We start from the raw sequence: 24,596 nt of genomic DNA, 5'->3' as shown, positions 1-24,596 counted from the left end.
CCCATCCAACCTGACAGAGCTTGAGAGGATCTGCAAAGAAGAATGGGAGAAACTCCCCAAATAGAGGTGTGCCAAGGCTATAGCGTCATACCCAAGAAGACTTGAGGCTGTAGTCGCTACCAAAGGTGCTTCAACAAAGTACTGAGTAGCGGGTCTGAATACTTATGTAAATATGATATTTCAGTGTTTTGTTTTATTATAAATTAGCAACATTTCAAAAATTTTGTTTATGCTTTGTCATTATGGGGTATTGTGTGTAGATTGATGAGGGGAAAAAAACTATTTAAATACATTTTAAAATAAGGCTTAAACCTCTTTGGGCTAGGGGGCAGTATTTAGACATTCGGATGAAAAGCGTGCCCAAAGTAAACTGCCTGTTACTCAGGCCCAGAAGATAGGATATGCATATAATTGGTAGATTTGGATAGAAAAAACTGTAAAGTTTCTAAAACTGTTAAAATTGTCTGAGTATAACAGAACTGATATGGCAGGCGAAACCCCGAAGACAAACCATCCAAAAAATAAACATTTTCAGCCTACCTCTGTTTCCAATGGCTATCATGTTTATTATGAGGCGAAATCCTCCAAGATTGCAGTTCCTAGGGCTTCCACTAGATGTCAACAGTCTTTAGAAAGAGTTTCAGGCTTGTTTTGGAGAAATGAGCTAGAATTTGTAATTTTTCTAAGTGGCTCCCATTTTGGCTGTCTTGTTTTCATGCGCATGGGTGAGAGCGCGTTCTTTGTTGTTTAACTCTGGTGAATACATTGATTCTCCGTCTTAAATTTGATCGTTTATTTACATATTAGGGTACCTGAGGTTTGATTATAAACGTTGTTTGACTTGTTTGGAGAAGTTTATTGGTAACATTTGGGATTCATTTTGTATGCATTTTGAAGGAGGGAAACCGGTGGATTATAGAATGAAACGCGCCAGCTAAACTGAGTTTGTGGGGTTATAAAGAAGGACTGTAATGAACAAAAGGACCATTTGTGATGTAGCTGGGAACTTTTGGAGTTCCAACAGAAGAAGATCTTCAAAGGTAAGGTATTTATTATATCGCCATTTCTGACTTTTGTGGTGTGGCGCACCTGCCTGATGGAAAAATGTTTTCATGCTTTTGTATGCGGGGCGCTGTCCTCAGATAATCGCATGGTGTGCTTTCACCGTAAAGCCTTTTTGAAATCTGACAGAGCGGCTAGATTAACAAGAAGTTAAGCTTTATTTTGATGTATGACACTTGTATTTTCATGAATATTAAATATTTCTATTTCTGTAATTTGAATTTCGACTCTCTACAATTTTACTGGATGTTGTCGAGGTGGGTCGCTAGCAGAACGCCTGCGCCAGAAAGGTTAAACGTAACAATGTGGAACAAGTCAAGGGATCTGAATACTTTCCGAAGGCACTGTATGTGGGTGTAAGGCTGTGTAATATATTTGTGTTTGCCCATGTATATATAAAAAAGTAGGTCTTAAAAAGGTAGGTGTGTGTGTGTGTGTTCCTGCGTGATTCTATGCGTTCGCCCCTGTACTATGATGCAAACCTTTGCAGTGGCGGTGCAACACGTCCAGGGCAGCGATGAGGAACTCGTGGGCATCCTGCTGCTCGTAGCCTGCTAGGTGGCGCGCGTGAGTCCACACCAGGTGCAGCAGTCGGAAGGGAATGTGGGGCGAACGGTGGCCCGAGTAGAACTGACAAAGAGAGAGAGAGGGAGGGATGAGAAAAAGGAGGAGGAAGAAAGAACGGAAACATTAAATGTGAGGGGAGAAGGAGAGGGGGAATGGAGAGAGAGAGAGAGAAAGCGAGGCGAGGGAAAATAAAAAGAGGTATAAGAGAGAATAAGTGTTGGAGAAGGGGCGGGATGAAACAGGAACTTAAAACCATGCAAATCCCACCACGTACTGACAACAACTTCGCTAGCTAAGTACTTCCACTACAATGGTTTAGGAGGGAGAGAGGTGGGGGAGAGAAAAATAAAAAGAGAAGATAGTTTTGGGTTGAGAGAGATTTAGAACAAGAGCGTTATAGACAGCAGTAGAGGTGGCCTGGGAAAGAAAGAGGGAGGAGGATGGAGGAGGTGTGCGAAGCCTGAAAGAGAAAGATATTTTTAACCCCCTTACCTCCTGAAAGAGCTGGGACATCTCACACACCAGACAGGAGTTGGACTGCATCTCACACTTGTGTCTGTCGGACAGGAAGAAGTCCCGCAGCAGGGGCGTATGGGTGAGGGCCTGGACGATGCAGTTCATAAAACACGTGTTGCCCAGGTTGATCAGACCTCGAAGACCTGAGGGAGAGATGGGAGGGTTAGAGGTCGAGCGAGAGAGAGAAAGAAGCAGGACACAGAGGAAGATGGAGAGAGAAAGGAACAGACAGGTAAATGGGGGGGGAGACATGCAGAAAGAGACATAATATCAATTCCAGCGCCAAAACCACTACAGTAAATGAGAACCAGTGGAGACATGGCTGTAACAGATGGCCACAGTGGTCCCTAGACGGAGGCTGGAGTGAACACAGCAGCCTCACACTGGCAGGAGGACAACAGGGTAAGACCCACTGAGCTGGGTTAATTTACCAAAGTTACTGGCATTTTCAGTCATTTGGGTAAATAACAGGTCATCTACGGCAATCTATGGTAACTTTGGTAATTTATACTTGAATAATAGTCCCCCGTGCCCAAGAAAGCCAAGTTAACCTGCCTAAAGGACTATCACCCCGTAGCCCTCACATCTATAGCCATGAAAAGCTTTGAAAGACTGGTCATGGTTCACATCAACCACATGACACAATCTCCATTGCACTATACACTGCCCACCTGGACAAAAGCAATACCCAAGGTAAGAATGCTGTTCATTGACTACAGCTTATCAGTCAACGCCATGGTCCACTCCAAGCTCAGGACAGTGACTGAACACCTCCCTCTGCAACTGGATTCTGGACGTCCTGACCGGCCGCCCCCAGGCGGTGAGGGTAGGCAACAACACATCCGCCATGCAGACCATCAACATGGGAGCCCCTCAGGGGTGTGTGCTCAGTCTCCTCCTGTAAACCCTGTTCACACGCGACTGCATGTAAGACGCCAACACCATCAAGTTTGCTGACGACACGACGGTGGTATGACTGATCACACACACACGACAATGATGCAGCCTATAGGGATGTTGTCAGAGACCTGGCAGTGTGGTGCCAGGACAACAACAACAACCTCACCCTCAACATCAGCAAGACAAAAGGATCTGATCGTGGACTACAGGAAACAGTGGGGTGAGAATGTGCAAAGCTGTCATCAAGATTAAGGGTGGCTACTTTGAAGAATCTCAAATACAGTATATATATATATATATATATATATATATATATATATATATATATATATATATATATATATATATATATGGATTTGTTTTATACTTTTTGGTTATGATTTTGGTTATGATTCCATATGTGTTATGTCATAGTTTTGATGTCTTATATAGTTTTGTTTACTATTATAAACAAACAAAGAAAAACCCTGGAATGAGAGGGTGTTTATAAACTTTGGACTGGTACTGTAGCTACCTCAATCACCTGCTACCCCTGCACATAGACTTGGTACTGGTACTCCCAGTATATAGCCATGTTATTTTTGACTCATTATTGTTATTCTTTATTCACTGTGCGTTTATTCCTCGTGTCTCGACGTCATTGAATGTTTTATCTTTAACTCTGCGTTGTTGGAAAGGACCTGTAAGTAAGCATGTCACTAATAGCCTACACCTGCTGTTTACAAAGCATGTGACAAATACACATTTTGATGTGAATAACTTTTTATAAAATGAATCATATATACAGAATAGATGTGTTATATGTCTGTCCATATTGTCCATGAGTTTGTAGTAGATAAACCATATGGTTGAAGAGAAAAATAGCCAAATTAATGAAAGAGAAGCATCTAATCAACAATGACATTATTTTCAATTATCTCTTCCAAACTTTTTACACAAATGCCACGAAAACAAAGACATAATGACACACACTACCGTTCAAAAGTTTGGGGTCAGTTGGAAATGTCCTCGTTTTTGAAAGAAAACACCTATGTAGATATTCCTTTAAAAATCAGCCATTTCCAGCTACAATAGTAATTTACAACATTAACAATGTCTAAACTGCATTTCTGATCAATTTGATGTTATTTTAAAAATGGGCAAAAAAATGTTGCTTTTCATTCAAAAACAAGGACATTTCTAAGTGACGTTTGTGTGTTAAAAAACATGTTGCCCCTGACCAGCTGCTCACCTTAGTACCCCTACAGGGCACCATTACACACAGTACAGGGCATCTTGACAAAAAGACAAATTGAGATTTGCAAGCGAGAGAGCGAGAGAGCGCAGGAGCGTGAACGTTTAGCACCTAGCAGAAGCATACTGCGATGCTGTGCCGTTTAACACCACTCATCTCCAACTCTGTCTGAGCTGCTCCATAGCTGTGTGGAGGAGGAGTGAGAATTAAAGAGGGATGAGTGAAAGGAGAGGAATGTCTTATTTCTCCACTGGACAGCAGTTTCTAAATCCCTGATCAATAACATACTACCTCTCTCTCTTTCTCACACACACACACACACACACACACACACACACACACACACACACACACACTTTCCCAGATAAACACATTTTTCAGACACAGCCAACAGAAGTCTCTGCAATGAGATTAAGGAGAGACTGGGGGTTCTATCCGCCCACAGACATCACACAGTCTGTACTGCAGATGCTGTCATCACACTGAACCTCATAGGAAATGAACTACGCCCATATAGAGAGAAGCAGACTAGAGCTGTTTGCCCTAGTCCTCTCCACTAACCCTTCTGTGTTGGCAGGTCTGAATGGACCAATATGGTGGGTTCAATACCACAATGGCTCCACCAAGCCTTATAATTTCCATCTGCCATATTGCTTATCCCATTATTGGGATTCTTCAGATTTGGAAATACAGAAAGGGGAGAGGGTATGGGCTAGGCAGGGGTAAGAAGCTAGGATAAGGGACCAGGGAGTTTGTTTTCAGACGAGGCACAAGACAACTCTTGCTGTAGCCAGACAGTGCAGCACTGGGAGGAGGAGCCCTTACCGATGGTGCAGTTTGTCGTCATTTTCCGACGCTTTGGATTGTGCCGCAGCAGCTCCAGCTCTCGTTTGGTGGGCTCCCACGTCGAATACTTCTCCCCTACACCTGACACACACAAACACACAAACAACAGGAAAGAAATCAGTAAAAAAACAATTGCAAGGCAGAGAGCTAGAGAGAGGATGTGAGAACTTAGATTTAACTAGACGGGTCACTTTACCTTAAACCTGAAGGGAGGGGAACAGGAAATAGGGAAACCTACATGGCCAATGCAGTGGAATCTCTAGAGAATATGCATTTTACATATACCAGAGGTGCAGTAATGTACTGCACTAGGGCTGCACAATAAGGGCAAAAAAAAAAAAAGAGATTTTGGTCCAAAATATTGCGATTCTACTTGCAATCGTCAAGTTCTGCTACATCGACCAAACCATTTCTGTATGAACCTTGCTTTGTACACTGGGGCATTGTCATGCTGAAACAGGAAAGGGCCTTCCCCAAACTGTTGCCACAAAGTTGGAAGCAGATAATTGTCTATAATGTCATTGTACGCTGTAGCGTTAAGATTTCTCTTCACTGGAACTAAGGGGCAGGTAACATTCTCCTGGCATCTGCAAAAACCCACTCCAGCCAACGCTTGGCATTGCGCATGGTGATCTTAGGTTTGTGTGCGGCTGCTCGGCCACGGAAGACCATTTCATGAAGCTTCCGACGAACAGTTATTGTGCCGAGATTGCTTCCAGAGGCAGTTTGGAACTCGTAGTGAGTGTTGAGGACCAACAATTTTTATACGTTAAGCACTTCAGCGGTCCCGTTCTGTGAGCTTGTATGGCCTACCACTTCGTGGCTGAGCCATTGTCGCTCCTAGACGTTTCCACTTCACAATAACAGCACATACAGTTGACGGGGACAGCTCTAGCATGGCATAAATTTGACAAACTGACTTGTTGGATAGGTGGCATCCTATGACGGTGACACGTTGAACGTCAATGAGCTCTTCTGTAAGGCCATTCTACTGCCAATGTTCAAACTGCCGAATCCACTAATTTGAAAGGATGTCCACATACGTACTCGCATGCATGCATGTACAGCGCATTAGGAATGTATTCAGACCCCTTTACTTTTTCCAAATTTTGTTATGTTACATACTTATTCTAAAATTGATTCAATTGTTTTTTCCCCCTTCAGTCCACACACAATACCCCATAATGACAAAGCAAAAACTGTTTTCTAGAAATACCCCAAGTATTCAGACCCTTTACTCAGTACTTTGTTGAAGAAGCTTTTGGCAGCGAATACAGCCTCGAGTCTTCTTGACGTATGACGTTACACGCTTGGCACACCTGTATTTGGGGAGTTTCTCCCATTCTTCGCTGCAGATCCTCTCAAGCTATGTCAGGTTAGATGGGGAGCATCGCTGCAGTTATTTTCAGGTCTCTCCGGTAGAGGTCGACAGACTATGATTTTCCAATGCCGATAACGATTATTGGAGGACCAAAAAAAGCCGATACCGATTAAATTGGCCGATTTTTTTATTTGTATTTATTTGTAATGATGACAATTACAACAAAAATGAATGAACACTTATTTTAACTTAATATAATACATCAATAAAATCAATTTAGCCTCAAATAAATAACGAAACATGTTCAATTCGGTTTAAATAATGCAAACACAAAGTGTTGGAGAAGAAAGTAAAAGTGCAATATGTGCCAAGGAAAAAAGCTAACGTTTCAGTTCCTTGCTCAGAACCTATGAAAGCTGGTGGTTCCTTTAACACGAGTCTTCAATATTCCCAGGTAAGAAGTCTTAGGTTGTAGTTATTATAGGAATTATAGGACTATTTCTCTCTATACCATTTGTATTTCATATACCTTTGACTATTGGATGTTCTTATAGGCACTATACTATTGCCAGTGTAACAGTATAGCTTCCGTCCCTCTCGTCGCCCCTACCTGGGCTCGAACCAGGAACAGATTGACAACAGCCGCCCTCGAAGCATCGTTACCCATCGCACCACAAAAGCCGCGGCCCTTGCAGAGCAAGGGGAACAACTACTTCAAGGTCTCAGAGCAAGTGATGTCACCAATTGAAACGCTATTAGCGCGCACCCCACTAACTAGCTAGCCATTTCACATCGGTTACACTAACCTAACCGGGAGTTGATAGGCTTGAAGTCATAAACAGCTCAATGCTTGAAACACAGCGAAGAGCTGCTGGCAAATGCACGAAAGTACTGTTTGAATTAATGCTTACGAGCCTGCTGCTGCCTACCACCGCTCAGTCAGACTGCTCTATCAAATCATAGACTTAATTATAACATAATAACACAGAAATAGGAGCCTTTGGTCATTAATATGGTAAAATCCGGAAACTATAATTTTAAAAAAAGAGCACAACCTTCAATGTTATGTCAAAATTATGTACAAATCTGGCAAATGAATTACGGTCTTTGTTAGGAATAAATGGTCTTCACACAGTTTGCAGGCGAGCCAGGCGGCCCAAACTGTTTGCACGGAACGCAAGAGAAGTGACACAATTTCCCTAGTTAAAATAAATTCATGTTAGCAGGCAATATTAATTAAATATGCAGGTTTAAAAATATACACTTGTGTATTGATTTTAAAGAAAGGCATTGGTATTTATGGTTAGGTACACATTGGTGCAACAACAGTGATTTTTCGCGAATGCGCTTGTTAAATCATCGCCCGTTTGGCGAAGGTGGCTGTGATTTGATGAGAAATTAACAGGCACTGCATTGATAATATGCCCAGTCTGAGGTCCTGAGCACTCTGGAGCAGGTTTTAATCAAGGTTCTCTCTCTAGTTTGCTCCGTTCATCTTAGCCTCGATCCTGACTAGTCTCCCATTCCCTGCCACTGAAAAACATCCCCAGAGCATGATGCTGCCATCAACATGCTTAACCGTAGGGATGGTGCCAGGTTTCCTCCTGACGTGACGCTTGGCATTCAGGCCAAAGAGTTCAATCTTTGTTTCATCAGACCAGAGAATCTTGTTTCTCATCCTTTAGGTGCCTTTTGGGAAGCTCGAAGCGGGCTGTCATGTGCCTTTTACTGAGGAATGGCAACGGCCTGATTGGTAGAGTGCTGCAGAGATGGTGGTCTTTCTGGAAGGTTCTCCCATCTCCACAGAGGAACTCTGGAGCTCTGTCAGAGTGACCATCGGGTGCTTGAGACCAAGGCCCTTCTCCCCCGATTGCTCAGTTTGGCCGGTAGGACAGCTCGAGGAAGAGTCTTGGTGGTTCCAAACCTCTTCCATTCATAATGATGGAGGCCACTGTGTTCTTGGGGACCTTCAAATGCTGCAATCATTTTTTGGTTCCTTTCCCCAGATCTGTGCCGTGACACAATCCTGTCTCCTCAATGTATTTGAAAAATATTTTCGATAACCACTCCACATGAAAGAGAAAAAAGTTAATAAAATAGGCATACTTGATTATTTATTTTTCCTTTGCCAAACTAACCTATACAGTGGGGCAAAAAAAATATTTAGTCAGCCACCAATTTTGCAAGTTCTCCCACTTAAAAAGATGAGAGAGGCCTGTAATTGTCATCATAGGTACACTTCAACTATGACAGACAAAATGAGAAAACAAATACAGAAAATCACATTGTAGGATTTTTAATGAATTTATTTGCAAATTATGGTGGAAAATAAGTATTCGGTCAACAACAAACAAGCAAGATTTCTGGCTCTCACAGACCTGTAACTTCTTCTTTAAGAGGCTCCTCTGTCCTTCACTCGTTGCCTGTATTAATGGCACCTGTTTGAACTTGTTATCAGTACAAAAGACACCTGTCCACAACCTCAAACAGTCACACTCCAAACTCCACTATGGCCAAGACCAAAGAGCTGTCAAAGGACACCAGAAACAAAATTGTAGACCTGCACCAGGCTGGGAAGACTGAATCTGCAATAGGTAAGCAGCTTGGTTTGAAGAAATCAACTGTGGGAGCAATTATTAGGAAATGGAAGATATACAAGACCACTGATAATCTCCCTCGATCTGGGGCTCCACGCAAGATCTCACCCCGTTGGGCCAAAATGATCACAAGAACGGTGAGCAAAAATCCCAGAACCACACGGGGGGACCAAGTGAATGACCTGCAGAGAGCTGGGACCAAAGCAACAAAGCCTACCATCAGTAACACACTACGCCGCCAGGGACTCAAATCCTGCAGTGCCAGACGTGTCCCCCTGCTCAAGCCAGTACATGTCCAGGCCTGTCTGAAGTTTGCTAGAGAGCATTTGGATGATCCAGAAGAAGATTGGGAGAATGTCAGATGAAACCAAAATATACATTTTTGGTAAAAACTCAACTCGTCGTGTTTGGAGGACAAAGAATGCTGAGTTGCATCCAAAGAACACCATACCTACTGTGAAGCATGGGGGTGGAAACATCATGCCTTGGGGCTGTTTTTCTGCAAAGGGACCAGGACGACTGATCCGTGTAAAGGAAAGAATGAATGGGGCCATGTATCGTGAGATTTTGAGTGAAAACCTCCTTCCATCAGCAAGGGCATTGAAGATGAAACGTGGCTGGGTCTTTCAGCATGACAATGATCCCAAACACACCGCCCGGGCAACAAAGGAGTGGCTTCGTAAGAAGCATTTCAAGGTCCTGGAGTGACCTAGCCAGTCTCCAGATCTCAACCCCATAGAAAATCTTTGGAGGGAGTTGAAAGTCCGTGTTGCCCAGCAACAGCCCCAAAACATCACTGCTCTAGAGGAGATCTGCATGGAGGAATGGGCCAAAATACCAGCAACAGTGTGTGAAAACCTTGTGAAGACTTACAGAAAACATTTGACCTCTGTCATTGCCAACAAAGGGTACATAACAAAGTATTGAGATAAACTTTTGTAATTGACCAAATACTTATTTTCCACTATAATTTGCAAATAAATTCATTAAAAATCCTACAATGTGATTTTCTGGATTTTTAAAAACATTTTGTCCGTCATAGTTGAAGTATACCTATGATGGAAAGTGCAGGCCTCTCTCATCTTTTTAAGTGGGAGAACTTGCACAATTGGTGGCTGACTCAATACTTTTTTGCCCCACTGTATATATCCGTCTTTCCTGAGCTTTACTGGCTTAGGAAACTGAGGGCCCAGAATATCTTATACAATGTTGCAATTTTGCTAGCATGAGCTTCAGGCCAGACCCAAGTTAATAGTTGAACCAATGTTTCAAGTTAGTTGCAGACAGGCCATGCACAGCCAATGTGATTTATTGGATATACATTATTTTATGGATATTTTCTACCTGCAGGCTGCAATGTTTTTATTTGTTGTCTTTATATATTTTTTTTATATTTTTTTTACATAATTGGCAATGACAATAGAAGTTACAAACCTAAAAGCTATCACTATCATTCAGATAACATTTTAATTAGCCACATGACAATAACTTTGAGAAACGAAGACATTATTAGAAATGCAATTAAACTGTTGCACAAAAAAATGTGCACATGAAAACCATAACTGGCACGCAGATCAGGTAGAAGTGGTAAGATATATTGAAATTCCACATCAGAAAAAGGTTGCCGCCTCCTCGTGAAGCCAATTATCAGCAGTAGGAGAGGTATGGGGATGGTCGGGTCAATTTTTCTTCTTCTAGTTATCTTGATATCTGGCTCCCCTCTTGTTTGTGTCTTATTTCAAACAGTACGCTTAAAGCATCAGACAAGTTCGATGCATATGTGTCTATAGGGTGTGTCTATATGGAAAAATACACGTTTAAAAAAAGCTGAGACACTTCACACCACTTAGAGAAAAATAGATTTTCGTAGCAGGTTAGGGGTGCATTTTCACTAACCCTTTTCCTAACTTTAACGTCAATCTCCTAACCTGCTATCGAAGTGGTGTGAAAAGAGTGTTTCCCAGATTTAGCTAGCAAGCAATTAGCATTAGGGGCAAATTTGTAGCTTGCTAAAACCAACTTACTAGCAAATTACACAAAATAATAGTATACGACAGAAAACATGTGGATTTATATTAAGAAGCAAAATGGAAAGGTGTGTCGCTCTTTTTTGGAAAAACCTGTTGACTGCATGCTGTTGTTTGGTCAATGCATGCATTGCAGAGTGAATCTTGAGCATGAGAAACTGCCTGCTTGAGTAACAGGGGGCAGGGCTTGGTGAATGGGACTGGGAACAGGCCAAAAAAGAGAGCGAGAGAGAACGCTAAACTCGAGCAATAAATCAAAAGTTTAGGAAACAAAAGCTGTGGTTATAACCGAGGTGTCACTGTATAAGTCAGAGGGCAATACTGGGGGATTGAATAGGGGAAAGAACTTACCTTGCAATTTCCACGCTTTCCTTTGTTCCTCTTTGGCAATCTGTTCCATTTCTTTGTCGTATATGTAGTCTTGGCACACAAAGCAATATATACCTCCATACAATAGATCTATAGCTGGAAGAAAAACAGACACAGAAAGAGAATGAAGTGACAAATGATAAATGGTGAGGAAAAGGAGGTATGAAACAGCTCAAGGCTACATTGGAACATTCTGTTCATTTGTAGCTCTGAGGTGCATCCTAAATGGCACCCTACTCCCTATATAGTGCACTACTTCTGACCAGGGCCCAGTGCACTACAGAGGGAAAAGGGTGCCAATTTGGGTCGCAAATCCAAGATCAGTCCCGGAGAAAGGAGTAGGCAGCTAGCTAGCTCTCTACCTCTGCAAGGCCAGCTTACGCGCTGACATCTTGACTTTCTGATAACATCCTTTGGCGTAGGAAAAGATCCGGGGCGAGCGGGAGGGATTATAATGATAATGTTTTGATAAATGTCTATTTATGAATGTAGTGTAAAGGGCCCGTTTTCTAATACAATTTGTCAGCCATCGTTGACATCTTTTACACCACTTCAATCTGAAAAATCAGACTTTTCACCGTCAACTCGTCAGCTACCACGCATGCAGGTACCCACAGACAGAGGGATAGAAAGAGGATAGAGCCTGGTAAAAGCTGCACCTCTCCCTATCCCTCTCTCCCCCTCTCATATCCTCCTCACCTTCTCAGCAGCCGCAGCTCCAATACCTGTTTGCAGTTCCCATGACAACCTGCCTATGCAATTGGCTGCTTGAGGCAGACATAACAATCATTAGGTGTATGTGGAGAAAGCACGGGGCATGCAGGTTGTGTATGTCTAAATGATCGCCCGAATGATTAATTACGGTATTAAAATGTGGATAGATACGGTGTTGACTGGTGTCCCAGCTGTGACCGAATGTCTTGAAATGTCAGACTGGGCCCTGCAGGTGTTGGGGAGTACCAAGCTGCAGCTAATAGCAAAGAGTGGAACATCAAGTCTGCCTGTGGATTCAATTCACACACCAAACCAAATACAACCAGTTTTACAGCTGTAATATGTTGTGGATATTGGACATAAGTGTATAATGCTGTCATTGCAGTGAAAATATAACTTTCCTGCAGATTGCCACATCAACGAGGGAGGCAATTCACCTAAAAATCGGGCACAAAAACAGGATGAAGAAACTGAAAAAGTAAAACCCTAGCCTTTAGGACTAAGATTGAATAACAGCCACACTGTTAATGGCACAATAAGAGCTGGAGAGAGAGAGTGAGTGAGAGTGAGAGAACAAAGTTGCGTAACAAGGTGAGACTTGCTGAGAGAAGACAAAATGAAAATAAACCCACAGACCTTCATGTAACCATGGGAACCGAGAAAAAGGGGGGAGAGAAAGAGAAATAACCCGATACAGGGAGAAACATAACATGAAGAGCCAAAATAGAGGAAGTACAGACCAAACATCTGAAAGGAAGAAAGAACTCCCAAAAAATTACTGGAAAATGAAGGAACTTAACTGACTTCTGTTGGGTTTTATTAAGATATGTTAATTACTCATCTAGTGAGATCGGTCATTCTTTTCTTCTCCTCCTGCTGTAGCGTAAATCTATCTATGCCCTATAGGCTAATAGACCCGGGCTGCAATGCACTGAGCTGCTCAGGCACATTTGTGCAACAGAGAATCAGCAACCCCACTGGTGCCTAGTGCCTATGTGGCCAACTACACAGGCGACATTCAATAGCCCCTGGGGCATCAGTCCTGGCGTGTTGCATTGTGTTGCAATTATGTTGCGTTAGGTTGCATAACAGGTTGGTGATTTATGTCGCCATCAGCTCCATCCCTGATGTGGTACAGCGACGATAACCCAACAAGGTTTGATGACACGTTCATCTTGACATTGGCTCATTTGGGGTTCTGCCACCATAAAACCCCTAGAGCTGAACAAAAGGACATACATTTGTATTTACTGGGTGCTTATTACCCTCAACAGTATAATTAGCTACTTAGCAGTCTTTGTTTGGGCCCCGTGTGTGAATGGGGGCGGAGGAGGGGCAGCCGAGGCCTGCCTAGTTAAGCAAAGGGGGTAATTATGAGTCTTTAATGTTTCAGGGGTGTGGGTGAGGGACCTGGCAGGGGGCGGAGTGTTGTGGTGGTGCTGTACAGGTCTGACGTGTCAAATATGAAGTAAGACAGAGGAGCAGAGCACATGTTCTATGTTAGAGGTGTGCCGAGTAGTCGGACAAAACGAGTATCGCAACGGATATGGACAATTTTGTGGATACGATTATGATTCAAGAATTTTTTGTAATTATCCGTGCTCATTTTAAAAAAATATATAGAGATTTTTTTTAAATCGGGTGCTAGCACGCTTCTTTCTCATGTCAGGCAGTCATGTGTGAGGTTCTACGTGGTCTAAATAACTCAACTGGCTGTCTGTAAAGAGAAGGGCGGGCTGTACGTTGATCCTGCTGCTCTGATTGGATAAAGTGAAACTGTATTTCTCCGTACACTCGTGTCATAATTTCACCCAATCACTTTTCCTTGCATGTTTTTCGGTTGAGATTGCTGCTGCCTGCTACCATGATAACTTACACGACGAGGATGTTTGCTATGAAGCTATCAACGTGAATAATATTTAACAAGCAGGGCAAGGGTAAGGGGGAAAAAAAGACGAAACGCTGATCCGCATTCTAACTGGTTGACAGCAAACTTGGCTTCCCGCTGCAAGTTCAGACACCCCTCTGTGCGCTGCTTCTAATCTGCAGATTTTTTGCAGTGAGAATGTGCAGAGAGGTATCTTGCCAATATCTACTTAGGCATTTTTAAAAACACTTCAGTTTTGTACAATCAGGAGTATCATCCGATCCGACTATCAACTGTTGATTTGAGTATAGGATGACCAGTACGGCCATGTCGGCACAACACTATTCCTATGGCTTCCCCTCTGTGAGGGCAGTGTAGAGCTGGTGTGGACTCAAGCTGTGGTCCATAGGATAGGAGGAGAGCTATACTACAGCACCACCCAACCTGATAGGACAATGAGCAGTTTGCTGTGATGTTCTCAAGCGTTTGTTGCGCTCGTGTGTGTGTGTGTGTGTGTGTGCGTGCGCGCCTGTCTTACCTAGATTGTGTCGTTTGTTTTTGGCGTGCTCGTGGATGTGTTTCTTGGTGAAGCAGCCGAAGAAGACGCAGTAGAGGCAGGAGTGGAGCCGGTTCAGGTGGGCACCGCACATGTGACAGACACACGACTTGGCCTGCGGGGGACGAGAGAGGGACACAGGTTGAGGATCACTGATAGAAACCAAAAGTGTCATCATCACTATCATACACTCACAAAGACTCAGGTCGGTCAATCAGACCGGATTTATACAGTTTATAGTGAAAGTCGGCAGCCGTGTTAGAGCCTAATGGAGCGAAAGTCTGCTGCGAAAAGAGGAGCAAATTTACATTGTTGTACTTTACCTTCTTTTCACAAAAGACAAAACGGGCTGAAGAGAACACCTGGCATCTCTGGGACACAAAGGGATGGAAGGCACATATGATAAAACACCACATCCATTTTGTCATGGAGAGAGAAAGCCAGCGTGTCATTTTCAGCTGGCGTGTGGGTGTTTGCTTATAATGTCCTTGCCTCATCTCCGCACTTTTGACAAGGTGAAAAAGATCGCTAGCTTCCACACCTGCCAAACCCCTCCCCTGACATCATCAGCCTGGAGATCACAAGTCCGCGACACACAATGTATTCTCAATAAAGAGAACCCATTTGGCATCGTATCAATAACACAGGTAGGCCTACAACCAGATCTTGAAATAGACCTCGATTTTTGGTTCCCTTTTCTTTAGGCTGCTTTAGGGTAGCCTTCCTGTTACAGTTTCTTTGATGTAACATTTTGCACCGAGCCCATTTCGGCATGGCAAGCTGTCCTGCCACGGTGACATGCCACCTGAGTGAGCTGAGAGATTATATGTGACACATGTTCACACCTTGACCATTGCCTCAGCCAAAATCAGTTGGTGAAGTGGAAGCACAAATCACACACACAGAAATGGAAAGGAGAGAGAGTGCACGCATGAGAATGAAAACACAGACAAGACAAAAACTCCATAAAACCCTGGGGCCATACTTGCGAATATTAGAAAAAGTTAAAGCATCAGCCAATTAAAATCATTGACGTAGTAGTACGTGATCAAAAGGCTACATGTTAGCCTTTCCCATTACATAACCTGGCCTATTTAGCCCCATGCCATCCTCACCAGGTGGCCGTGATTATATCCGGTTCTAATTCCGTATCAGCCAATTAAAATTGGCAACGTAGTTGGACACAATAGAACACTTCTCCATGACAACCTCCTTAACAGCAACCAAACGGCACGGTCTGCTAATCAAAGTTAGCTAAAAAAAAACACACCGATAGGTGTGTCCAAACTTTTGACTGGTGCTGTAGATTCAATGGTTGTAAAGATGGGGAAAGGTCTGTCCATAATAAAAAGAGATGCTCTGCTTTTTTGACACCACATTCCAAAAACCAAATCCCGAAGGCTCTAGTTTTTTATCATCTTGATTATTGTCCAGTCGTGTGGTCGAGTGCTGCAAGGAAAGACCTCGTTAAGCTGCAGCTGAACAACAGAGGCTTGCTCTTTATTGTAATCAGAGGGATGATATAAATACTGTGGCATGCCAGTCTCTCTCGGATAAGAGTTGAGGAGAGACTGACTGCATCACATTTTTTTTTTATAAGTGAAAATCCCAAACTGTTTGCATAGTCAACTTACACAGCTGACACACATTTACCCCACCAGACATGCCACCAGGGCATTCAAAGTCCCCAAATCCAGAACAAATTCAAGCATACAGTATTATAGAGACATTTTTGCATGTAACTCCGTTCTAGAGGTCGACCGATTATGATTTTTCAACGCCGATACAATCGGCCGATTTTTTGACATTTATTTGTAATAATGACAATTACAACAATACTGAATGAACACTTATTTTAACTTAATATAATACATCAATAAAATCAATTTAGCCTCAAATAAATAATGAAACATGTTCAATTTGGTTTAAATAATGCAAAAACAAAGTGTTGGAGAAGAAAGTAAAAGTGCAATATTTGCCATGTAAGAAAGCTAACGTTTAAGTTCCTTGCTCAGAACATGAGAACATATGAAAGCTGGTTCCTTTTAACATGAGTCTTCAATATTCCCAGGTAAGAAGTTTTAGGTTGTAGTTAATATAGGACTATTTCTCTCTATACGATTTGTATTTCATATACCTTTGACTATTGGATGTTCTTATAGGCCTTTTAGTATTGCCAGTGTAACACTCGAACCAGGAACACATCGACAACAGCCACCCTCGAAGCAGAGTTACCTATGCAGAGCAAGGGGAACAACTACTCCAAGTCTCAGAGCGAGTGACGATTGAAACGCTATTAGCTCGCACCCCGCTAACTAGCTAGCCATTTCACATCGGTTACACCAGCCTAATCTTGGGAGTCGATAGGCTTGAAGTCATAAACAGCGCAATGCTTGAAGCATTGAGAAGAGCTGCTGGCAAAACGCACAGAAGTGCTGTTTGAATGAATGCTTACGAGCCTGCTGCTGCCTACCATCGCTCAGTCAGACTGCTCTATCAAATCATAGACTTAATTATAACATAATAACACACAGAAATACGAGCCTTTGGTCATCAATATGGTCGAATCCGGAAACTATCATTTCTAAGAAAAAAAAGTTTATTAATTCAGTGAAATACGGAACTGTTACGTATTTTATCTGACGGGTGGCATCCATAAGTCTAAATATTGCTGTTACATTGCACAACCTTATGTCATAATTACGTAGAATTCTGGCAAATTAGTTCGCAATGATCCAGGCGGCCCAAACTGTTGCATATTCCCTGACTCTGCGTGCAATGAACGCAAGAGAAGTGACACAATTTCACCTGGTTAATATTGCCTGCTAACCTTTCTTTTAGCTAAATACTGCAGGTTTAAAAATATATACTTCTGCGTATTGATTTTAAGAAAGGCATTGATGTTTATGGCTAGGTACACGTTGGAGCAACGACAATCCTTTTTCCGCGAATGCGCACTGCATCGATTATATGCAATGCAGGACACGCTAGATAAACTAGTAATATCATCAACCATGTGTAGTTATAACTAGTGATTATGATTGATTGTTTTTTATAAGATAAGTTTAATGCTAGCTAACAACTTACCTTGGCTTCTTACTGCATTCGCGTAACAGGCGGGCTCCTCGTGAGGCAGGTGGTTAGAGCATTGGACTAGTTAACAGTAAGGTTAACAATCGATTTCCGATTGTTGTGAAAACTTCAATTCGGCCAAAATTAAAATTGGCCATTCCGATTAATCGGTCGACCTCTACACCAGACACCTGTGATTCACCTGTATTGTGAATAGACCTAGGCTACATCTTGATTAAAACAGTTTATTAATAGAGATTTATCATTCAAATTAATTATTACTATTATGTTGTTATGTAGTTAGATTGGTAAAAACTAAGTCAAATCGATTTTATCACTATATAATTGATTCATTAATGCATGGCTCTCTCTTGAACTCAAAAGAGCTGTCTGGATCAAGTGCCATTCTGTGACTGGCAAATATGGCAGAAAATGTGGGTATCGTGACAACAGGATTCTGCACTGCAGTACAGCTGCTCTCAGACTCCCTCTCTCCTTGGTCTGTCCCAGACTCACAGCCTGCCCTCTCACACCCCCATCGTCATACATCTCTCCTCTCCTCCACTGCTCACTCTCCCTCTTCTTTCTTTCTTCCTTTCCATCTATTCCTCTCATCATTCTCTTCACTTTCTCCATCTGTATTTTAACAAGTATGGATGCATTCTCTATCCTCTACAGTCCCCCATCCTTTCCCACCATCCCTCCTTCCCTCCTCTGTAGCAGGCAGGCGAGGCAATGTTGTCAGCAGTCTTCCCAGTTGGTGTTGATATGCTATTAGGGGGTGCATCAATCACAGCCTTGCCCGTGACCAGACCATCTGATAAAGAGAGCTGGAGACAGATCAGATCAAGGCCTATCTAAATGCTAAGTTCATCATTACAACCTTTGTAGGACCTAGGCCTGGGTGGTATCCAGATTTTCATATTGTCATACCATCCTTCTTTCATACGGGGATTTACGCCATTAACGGCATAGCACACAAGGGGGTGCTAAAAAGCAAGAAAAGCCCATTGGGCCTCTAACCAGACTACAAAATTAGCACAAACTAATAGCGAAATCACGTAGCTAAATGTTAACGAGCTAAAACTAACCTAGACTAATTGCAAAAACAGGCAAATCCAGCTTATACATTTTTTTCAACTGGTAGTTAAAGTGTGCCTCCCATTCACCATTCAAGTGCAGGCAACACGCCATCCACCACTTTACAACGCGAGCTGGAGGCAGTATGCATTTTGAAAACATAATTTTTTGAATTCTGATTGTTTTAATTCATATTAGGAGGCATGTCTTACCTAATTTCAAAGTAGCCTACAGGCTAAATCCAACCATGGAAATGTGGAGAAAAATATTATATTTAAGTTTCAAGTTTAGGGAAACTTGAAACATTTCAACTGTTCTGCGTGTGAGTTATGATTGTCATATGTGCATTTTTGTGGAACCGTTTCATTTCAATAATAATGTTGTTTTCGTTTCATGTGGTTAATCATAAAAATCTGAATGAAAAAAACCTAAAAGTTTAAAGTCAACTAATGCAAGACCACCAGCCATGTGGACACATTGATACACTGATCCATTCTGCCCCACCAAGCAAAAAGTCAGTAACTGCTAATTTGGTCTGAAATTAGTTAGTCATTTTTGCTAGATTAAATACACTGCTCAAAAAAATAAAAGGGAACACTAAAATAACACATCCTAGATCTGAATGAATGAAATATTCTTATTAAATACTTTTTTCTTTACATAGTTGAATGTGCTGACAACAAAATCACACAAAAATTATCCATGGAAATCAAATTTATCAACCCATGGAGGTCTGGATTTGGAGTCACACTCAAAATTAAAGTGGAAAACCACACTACAGGCTGATCCAACTTTGATGTAATGTCCTTAAAACAAGTCAAAATGAGGCTCAGTAGTATGTGTGGCCTCCACGTGCCTGTATGACCTCCCTACAACGCCTGGGCATGCTCCTGATGAGGTGGCGGATGGTCTCCTGAGGGATCTCCTCAGAAGACCTGGACTAAAGCATCCGCCAACTCCTGGACAGTCTGTGGTGCAACGTGGCATTGGTGGATGGAGCGAGACATGATGTCCCAGATGTGCTTAATTGGATTCAGGTCTGGGGAACGGGCGGGTCAGTCCATAGCATCAATACCTTCCTCTTGCAGGAACTGCTGACACACTCCGGCCACATGAGGTCTAGCATTGTCTTGCATTAGGAGGAACCCAGGGCCAACCGCACCAGCATATGGTCTCACAAGGGGTCTGAGGATCTCATCTCGGTACCTAATGGCAGTCAGGCTACCTCTGGCGAGCATATGGAGGGCTGTGCGGCCCCCCCAAAGAAATGCCACCCTACACCATGACTGACCCACCGCCAAACCGGTCATGCTGGAGGATGTTGCAGGCAGCAGAACGTTCTCCACGGCGTCTCCAGACTCTGTCACGTCGATCACATGTGCTCAGTGTGAACCTGCTTTCATCTGTGAAGAGCACAGGGCGCCTGCACGGTGTTGGGCTGTAAGCACAACCCCCACCTGTGGACGCCGGGCCCTCATACAACCCTCATGGAGTCTGTTTCTGACCATTTGAGCAGACACATGCACATTTGTGGCCTGCTGGAGGTCATTTTGCAGGGCTCTGGCAGTGCTCCTCCTGCTCCTCCTTGCACAAAGGTGGAGGTAGCGGTCCTGCTGCTGGGTTGTTGCCCTCCTACGGCCTCCTCCACATCTCCTGATGTACTGGCCTGTCTCCTGGTAGCGCCTCCATGCTCTGGACACTACCCTGACAGACACAGCAAACCTTCTTGCCACAGCTCGCATTGATGTGCCATCCTGGATGAGCTGCACTACCTGAGCCACTTGTGTGGGTTGTAGACTCCGTCTCATGCTACCACTAGAGTGAAAGCACCGCCAGCATTCAAAAGTGACCAAAACATCAGCCAGGTATTATAGGAACTGAGAAGTGGTCTGGTCACCACCTGCAGAACCACTCCTTTATTGGGGGTGTCTTGCTAATTGCCTATAATTTCCACCTGTTGTCTATTCCATTTGCACAACAGCATGTGAAATTTATTGTCAATCAGTGTTGCTTCCTAAGTGGACAGTTTGATTTCACAGAAGTGTGATTGACTTGGAGTTACATTGTGTTGTTTAAGTGTTCCCTTTATTTTTTGAGCAGTGTACATGATTAATCATGTTGACAAGTATCCTGCTTCTATTGTATTGTGTTTTGGAGGAAATGGGGGTCATGTTAACAGTAACTGCATAAATGTACTGTGAAACCAATGTAAATAAAATAAAAATCTCAGTTCCACGCAATGAGCAATTACTGCATTTTTGCTTGGTAGGGCAGCAATCCACACGCTAGAGATATTAGCGTGTGGACCTCATAGCCGATAGGCCAATGTAGCAGTAGGACAATAACTTCTATTGGGCTTTCACACTGAGGATTGGTGATTATCGAATGGGAGATTGTTCAAATAACTTAATTTAGTAACTATAGCTTTAATATATTATCATTCACAATGGATGTTAAAAACACTCCTACATTTCAAGGCAGCAGGCCAGGTACTTCTATGTGTGCACACCCCTTCAACATTATCAGGACAGAGAAATCAGTTTACCTATTTATTGCTCACATTGAGCACTCCAGACAAAATAAATCTCATAAAGTATGGTTTATGAAATGAACCAAAACTTGTTTGTTTCTCACAAATGAAGCAGGTTGTGAACTCTGCAGCATTTCCACTCCGAGAATGAGAACAGTAAAGGGCAGGGCTAGAGCGGTGAGACATCCCGAGAAGAAAAATCGGTCTTCTCACTTAAAACGTCTGTAGCATCCGTTCCATTTGACCTAGAAACTATTACCATTAAATGGAAAGGGGAGACTCAAACACGATGGCGTTCTCCGTTTTTCTGTAGGACACCCACAAGAGTCACAGAATTTTTGTGCCTACTCAAAAAAAGGGGTTCATGTGTAAAAAAAAATCATCTACATTTCCTGAGTTTAAAAAAATATCTCCTGGATTTAGGACAGAGACATCAAAAGCCTTGCTTTTTTACTGTCCTTCCTGACAAGTATGAATTTGTTGTAAAGGTCAAAATACACTTTTTAAAATCAAAATTTAATATTTTTTTGATACCTATAAAGGGGTAATAAAATAAAAAAAATCAAATAGCTAAATTAACCATAGTATGGGCATCTTAAAACAATTCCATATGTCAGCATAATAGCACCCCACCACCAATGTCTTAGACGCTAAAGAAATAAAATAAATGTAACCAAATGACGAGGATTAACAATACATTTATGAGCCAAGACCTCAGAAAAAAAATTGTAGACCTCCACAAGCCTGGTTCATCCTTGGGAGCAATTTCCAAACGCCTGAAGGTACCACATTCATCAGTACAAACGTAAGTATAAACACCATGGGACCACGCAGCCGTCAATACCGCTCAGGAAGGAGACGCGTTCTGTCTCCTAGAGATGAGCGTACTTTGGTGTGAAAGGTGCAAATCAATCCCAGAACAACAGCAAAGGACCTTGTGAAGATGCTGTAGGAAACGGGTACAAAAGTGGGGGAGGCTTGCAAGCCGAAGAACAACCGTGAAGCACAGGGGTGGCTGCATCATGTTGTGGGGGTGCTTTGCTGCAGGAGGGGCTGGTGCACTTCACAAAAAAGATGGCAGCATGAGGCAGGAAAATGATGTTGCTTCAATATATCCACATCTCAAGACATCAGTTAAAGCTTGGTCTCAAATGGGTCTTCCAAATGGACAATGACCCCAAACATACTTCCAAAGGTTGTGGCAAAATGGCTTAAGGACAACAAAGTCAAGGTATTGGAGTGGCCATCACAAAGCCCTGACCTCAATCTCATAGAAAATTTGGGGGCAGAACTGAAAAAGCTTGTGCGAGCAAGGAGGCCTACAAACCTGACTCAGTTATTTGGCTATGGTGTATGTAAACTTCTGACTTCAGCTGTATGTAAAAAAAAAAGCCCTTTTAAAAAGGGCAAACAATTCACACAATGAATGTACAAGAACTGGAGGGAGACAGCTGAGCCATTCTGGAGAAACGCGCCTATATCTATGCCCCCCTTCTTCCTGTCTCAACATTTTAAATGATACTCGAGACACATTTTAGATGCTTTTCACCTTCAACCGCAATTCAATGATAAGCTAGGCCTCCACACGCGCTTCCCAAATTGAAACAATCCACAGCAAAAAAAATGTAAGAAGCAAATGATCCTCAATTCCTCTGTGGCCATGCTTTTTGGTGAAGTATTGTAGGCAGACTTTTGATCCAACCCTGTTCAAACACCGCAATCAGCTTATCAAGGTCCTGTTAATCGCCTTCAACACCATAGAAGCCCACCCTGTGCAACTGGGACCTGGACTTCCTGAAGGGCCCCCCAAGGTGGTGAAGGTAAGAAACAACACATCCACTTCGTTGATCCTCAACACACAAGGGTGCATGCTATGCCCCCTCCTGTACTCCCTGTTCACCCATGACCGTGTGTCTAAAAACTCAATCTTTGCAGACGACAACAGAAGTAGGCCTGAATACCAACAATGACAAGACAGCCTACAGAGAGGTGGTGAGGGCCCTGGCAGTGTAGTGCCAGGAAAATAACCCCTCTCTCAACAAAACGAAAGGAGCTGATCGTGGACTTCAGGAAACACCAGAAGGAGCACGCCGCCATCCACAGGACCGTAGTGGAGAAGATGGAAAGTTCCTCAGCGTACACATCACTGACAAACTGAAATGGTCCACCCACACAGACAGTGTGGTGAAGATCATCAGGAGGCCCTCTTCAACGTCAGGAGGCTGAAAATGTTCAGCTTGGCACTTAAGACCCTCACAAACTTTTACAGGTGCACAATTGAGAGCATCCTGTCAGGCTGCATCACTGCCTGGTATGGAAACTGCACTGCCCACAACCGCAGGGCTCTCCAGAGGGTGATGCGATCTGCCCAATGCATCACCGGGGGCAAACTGCCTGCCCTCCAGGACACCTACAGCACCCAATGTCACAGGAAGGCCAAAAAGATCCTCAAGGACATAAACCACCCGAGCCACAGCCTGTTCACCCCACCATCATCCAGATGGCGAGGTCAGTACAGGTGCATCAATGCTGGGACCGAGACAGAAAAACAGCTTCCATCTCAAGACCAGCAGACCGTTAAATGGCCATCACTAGTCGGCTACAACCCAGTTACTCAGGTGGGTTGCTGACCTATATACACATAGTAGAGGTCAACCGATTATGATTTTTCAACGCTGATACCAATTATTGGAGGACCAAAAAAAGCTGATACTAATTCAAATCTGCCAATTTTAATATAAAATACATATATTTGTAATAATGACAATTACAACAATACCGAATTAACAATAAACACTTTATTTTAACTTAATACATAAATAAATCTATTTAGTCTCAAATAAATAATGAAACCTGTTCAATTTGGTTTAAATACTGCAAAAACAGTGCTGGAGAAGAAAGTAAAAGTGCAATATGTGCCATGTAAAAAAGCAAAAGTTTAAGTTCCTTGCTCAGAACATTGGTTGTTCCTTTTAACATGAGTCTTCAATATTCCCAGTTAAAAAGTTTTAGGTTGTAGTTATTATAGGAATTATGACACGTAAACTACACGTCGACGATTTCTATATACACCTTTGAATATTGGATGATGACAAATTTTTACCTTGGCAGCTCGGGGATTCGATCTTGCAACCTTTTGGTTACTAGTCCAACGCTCTAACTACTAGGCTATCTGCCGCCCCATTAATGAAGGTCAAATCCAGAAACTATCATTTTGAAAACCAAAACGTTTATACTTTCAGTGAAATACGGAACTGTTACGTATTTTATCGAACAGGTGGCAATCAAGTCTAAATATTGCTGTTACATTGCACTACCTTCAATGTTATTCTGGAAAA

At 42.7% G+C, this 24,596-nt stretch overlaps 1 protein-coding gene across 2 annotated transcripts in view; it reads right to left on the bottom strand.

The window, feature by feature from the left end:
- Window positions 1-24,596, bottom strand: part of LOC112224196 (ubiquitin carboxyl-terminal hydrolase 22) — a 48,626-nt gene that overhangs the window by 8,986 nt on the left and 15,044 nt on the right. For both annotated transcript variants that reach the window (XM_024387600.2, XM_024387601.2), the window contains exons 2-6: window positions 14,559-14,691; window positions 11,422-11,535; window positions 5,105-5,206; window positions 2,122-2,288; window positions 1,545-1,692 (exon numbers count right to left, since the gene is read on the bottom strand). In XM_024387600.2, the coding sequence (XP_024243368.2) occupies window positions 1,545-1,692; window positions 2,122-2,288; window positions 5,105-5,206; window positions 11,422-11,535; window positions 14,559-14,691 (664 nt within the window). The remainder of the gene's footprint in view (window positions 1-1,544; window positions 1,693-2,121; window positions 2,289-5,104; window positions 5,207-11,421; window positions 11,536-14,558; window positions 14,692-24,596) is intronic.

The sequence above is a fragment of the Oncorhynchus tshawytscha genome, linkage group LG25, assembly GCF_018296145.1.
Source record: "Oncorhynchus tshawytscha isolate Ot180627B linkage group LG25, Otsh_v2.0, whole genome shotgun sequence".
In the NCBI taxonomy this organism is placed as follows: domain Eukaryota; kingdom Metazoa; phylum Chordata; class Actinopteri; order Salmoniformes; family Salmonidae; genus Oncorhynchus; species Oncorhynchus tshawytscha.
The sequence above is the reverse complement of the archived record's forward strand: the minus strand, read 5'-3'. Positions and strand labels throughout refer to the sequence as shown.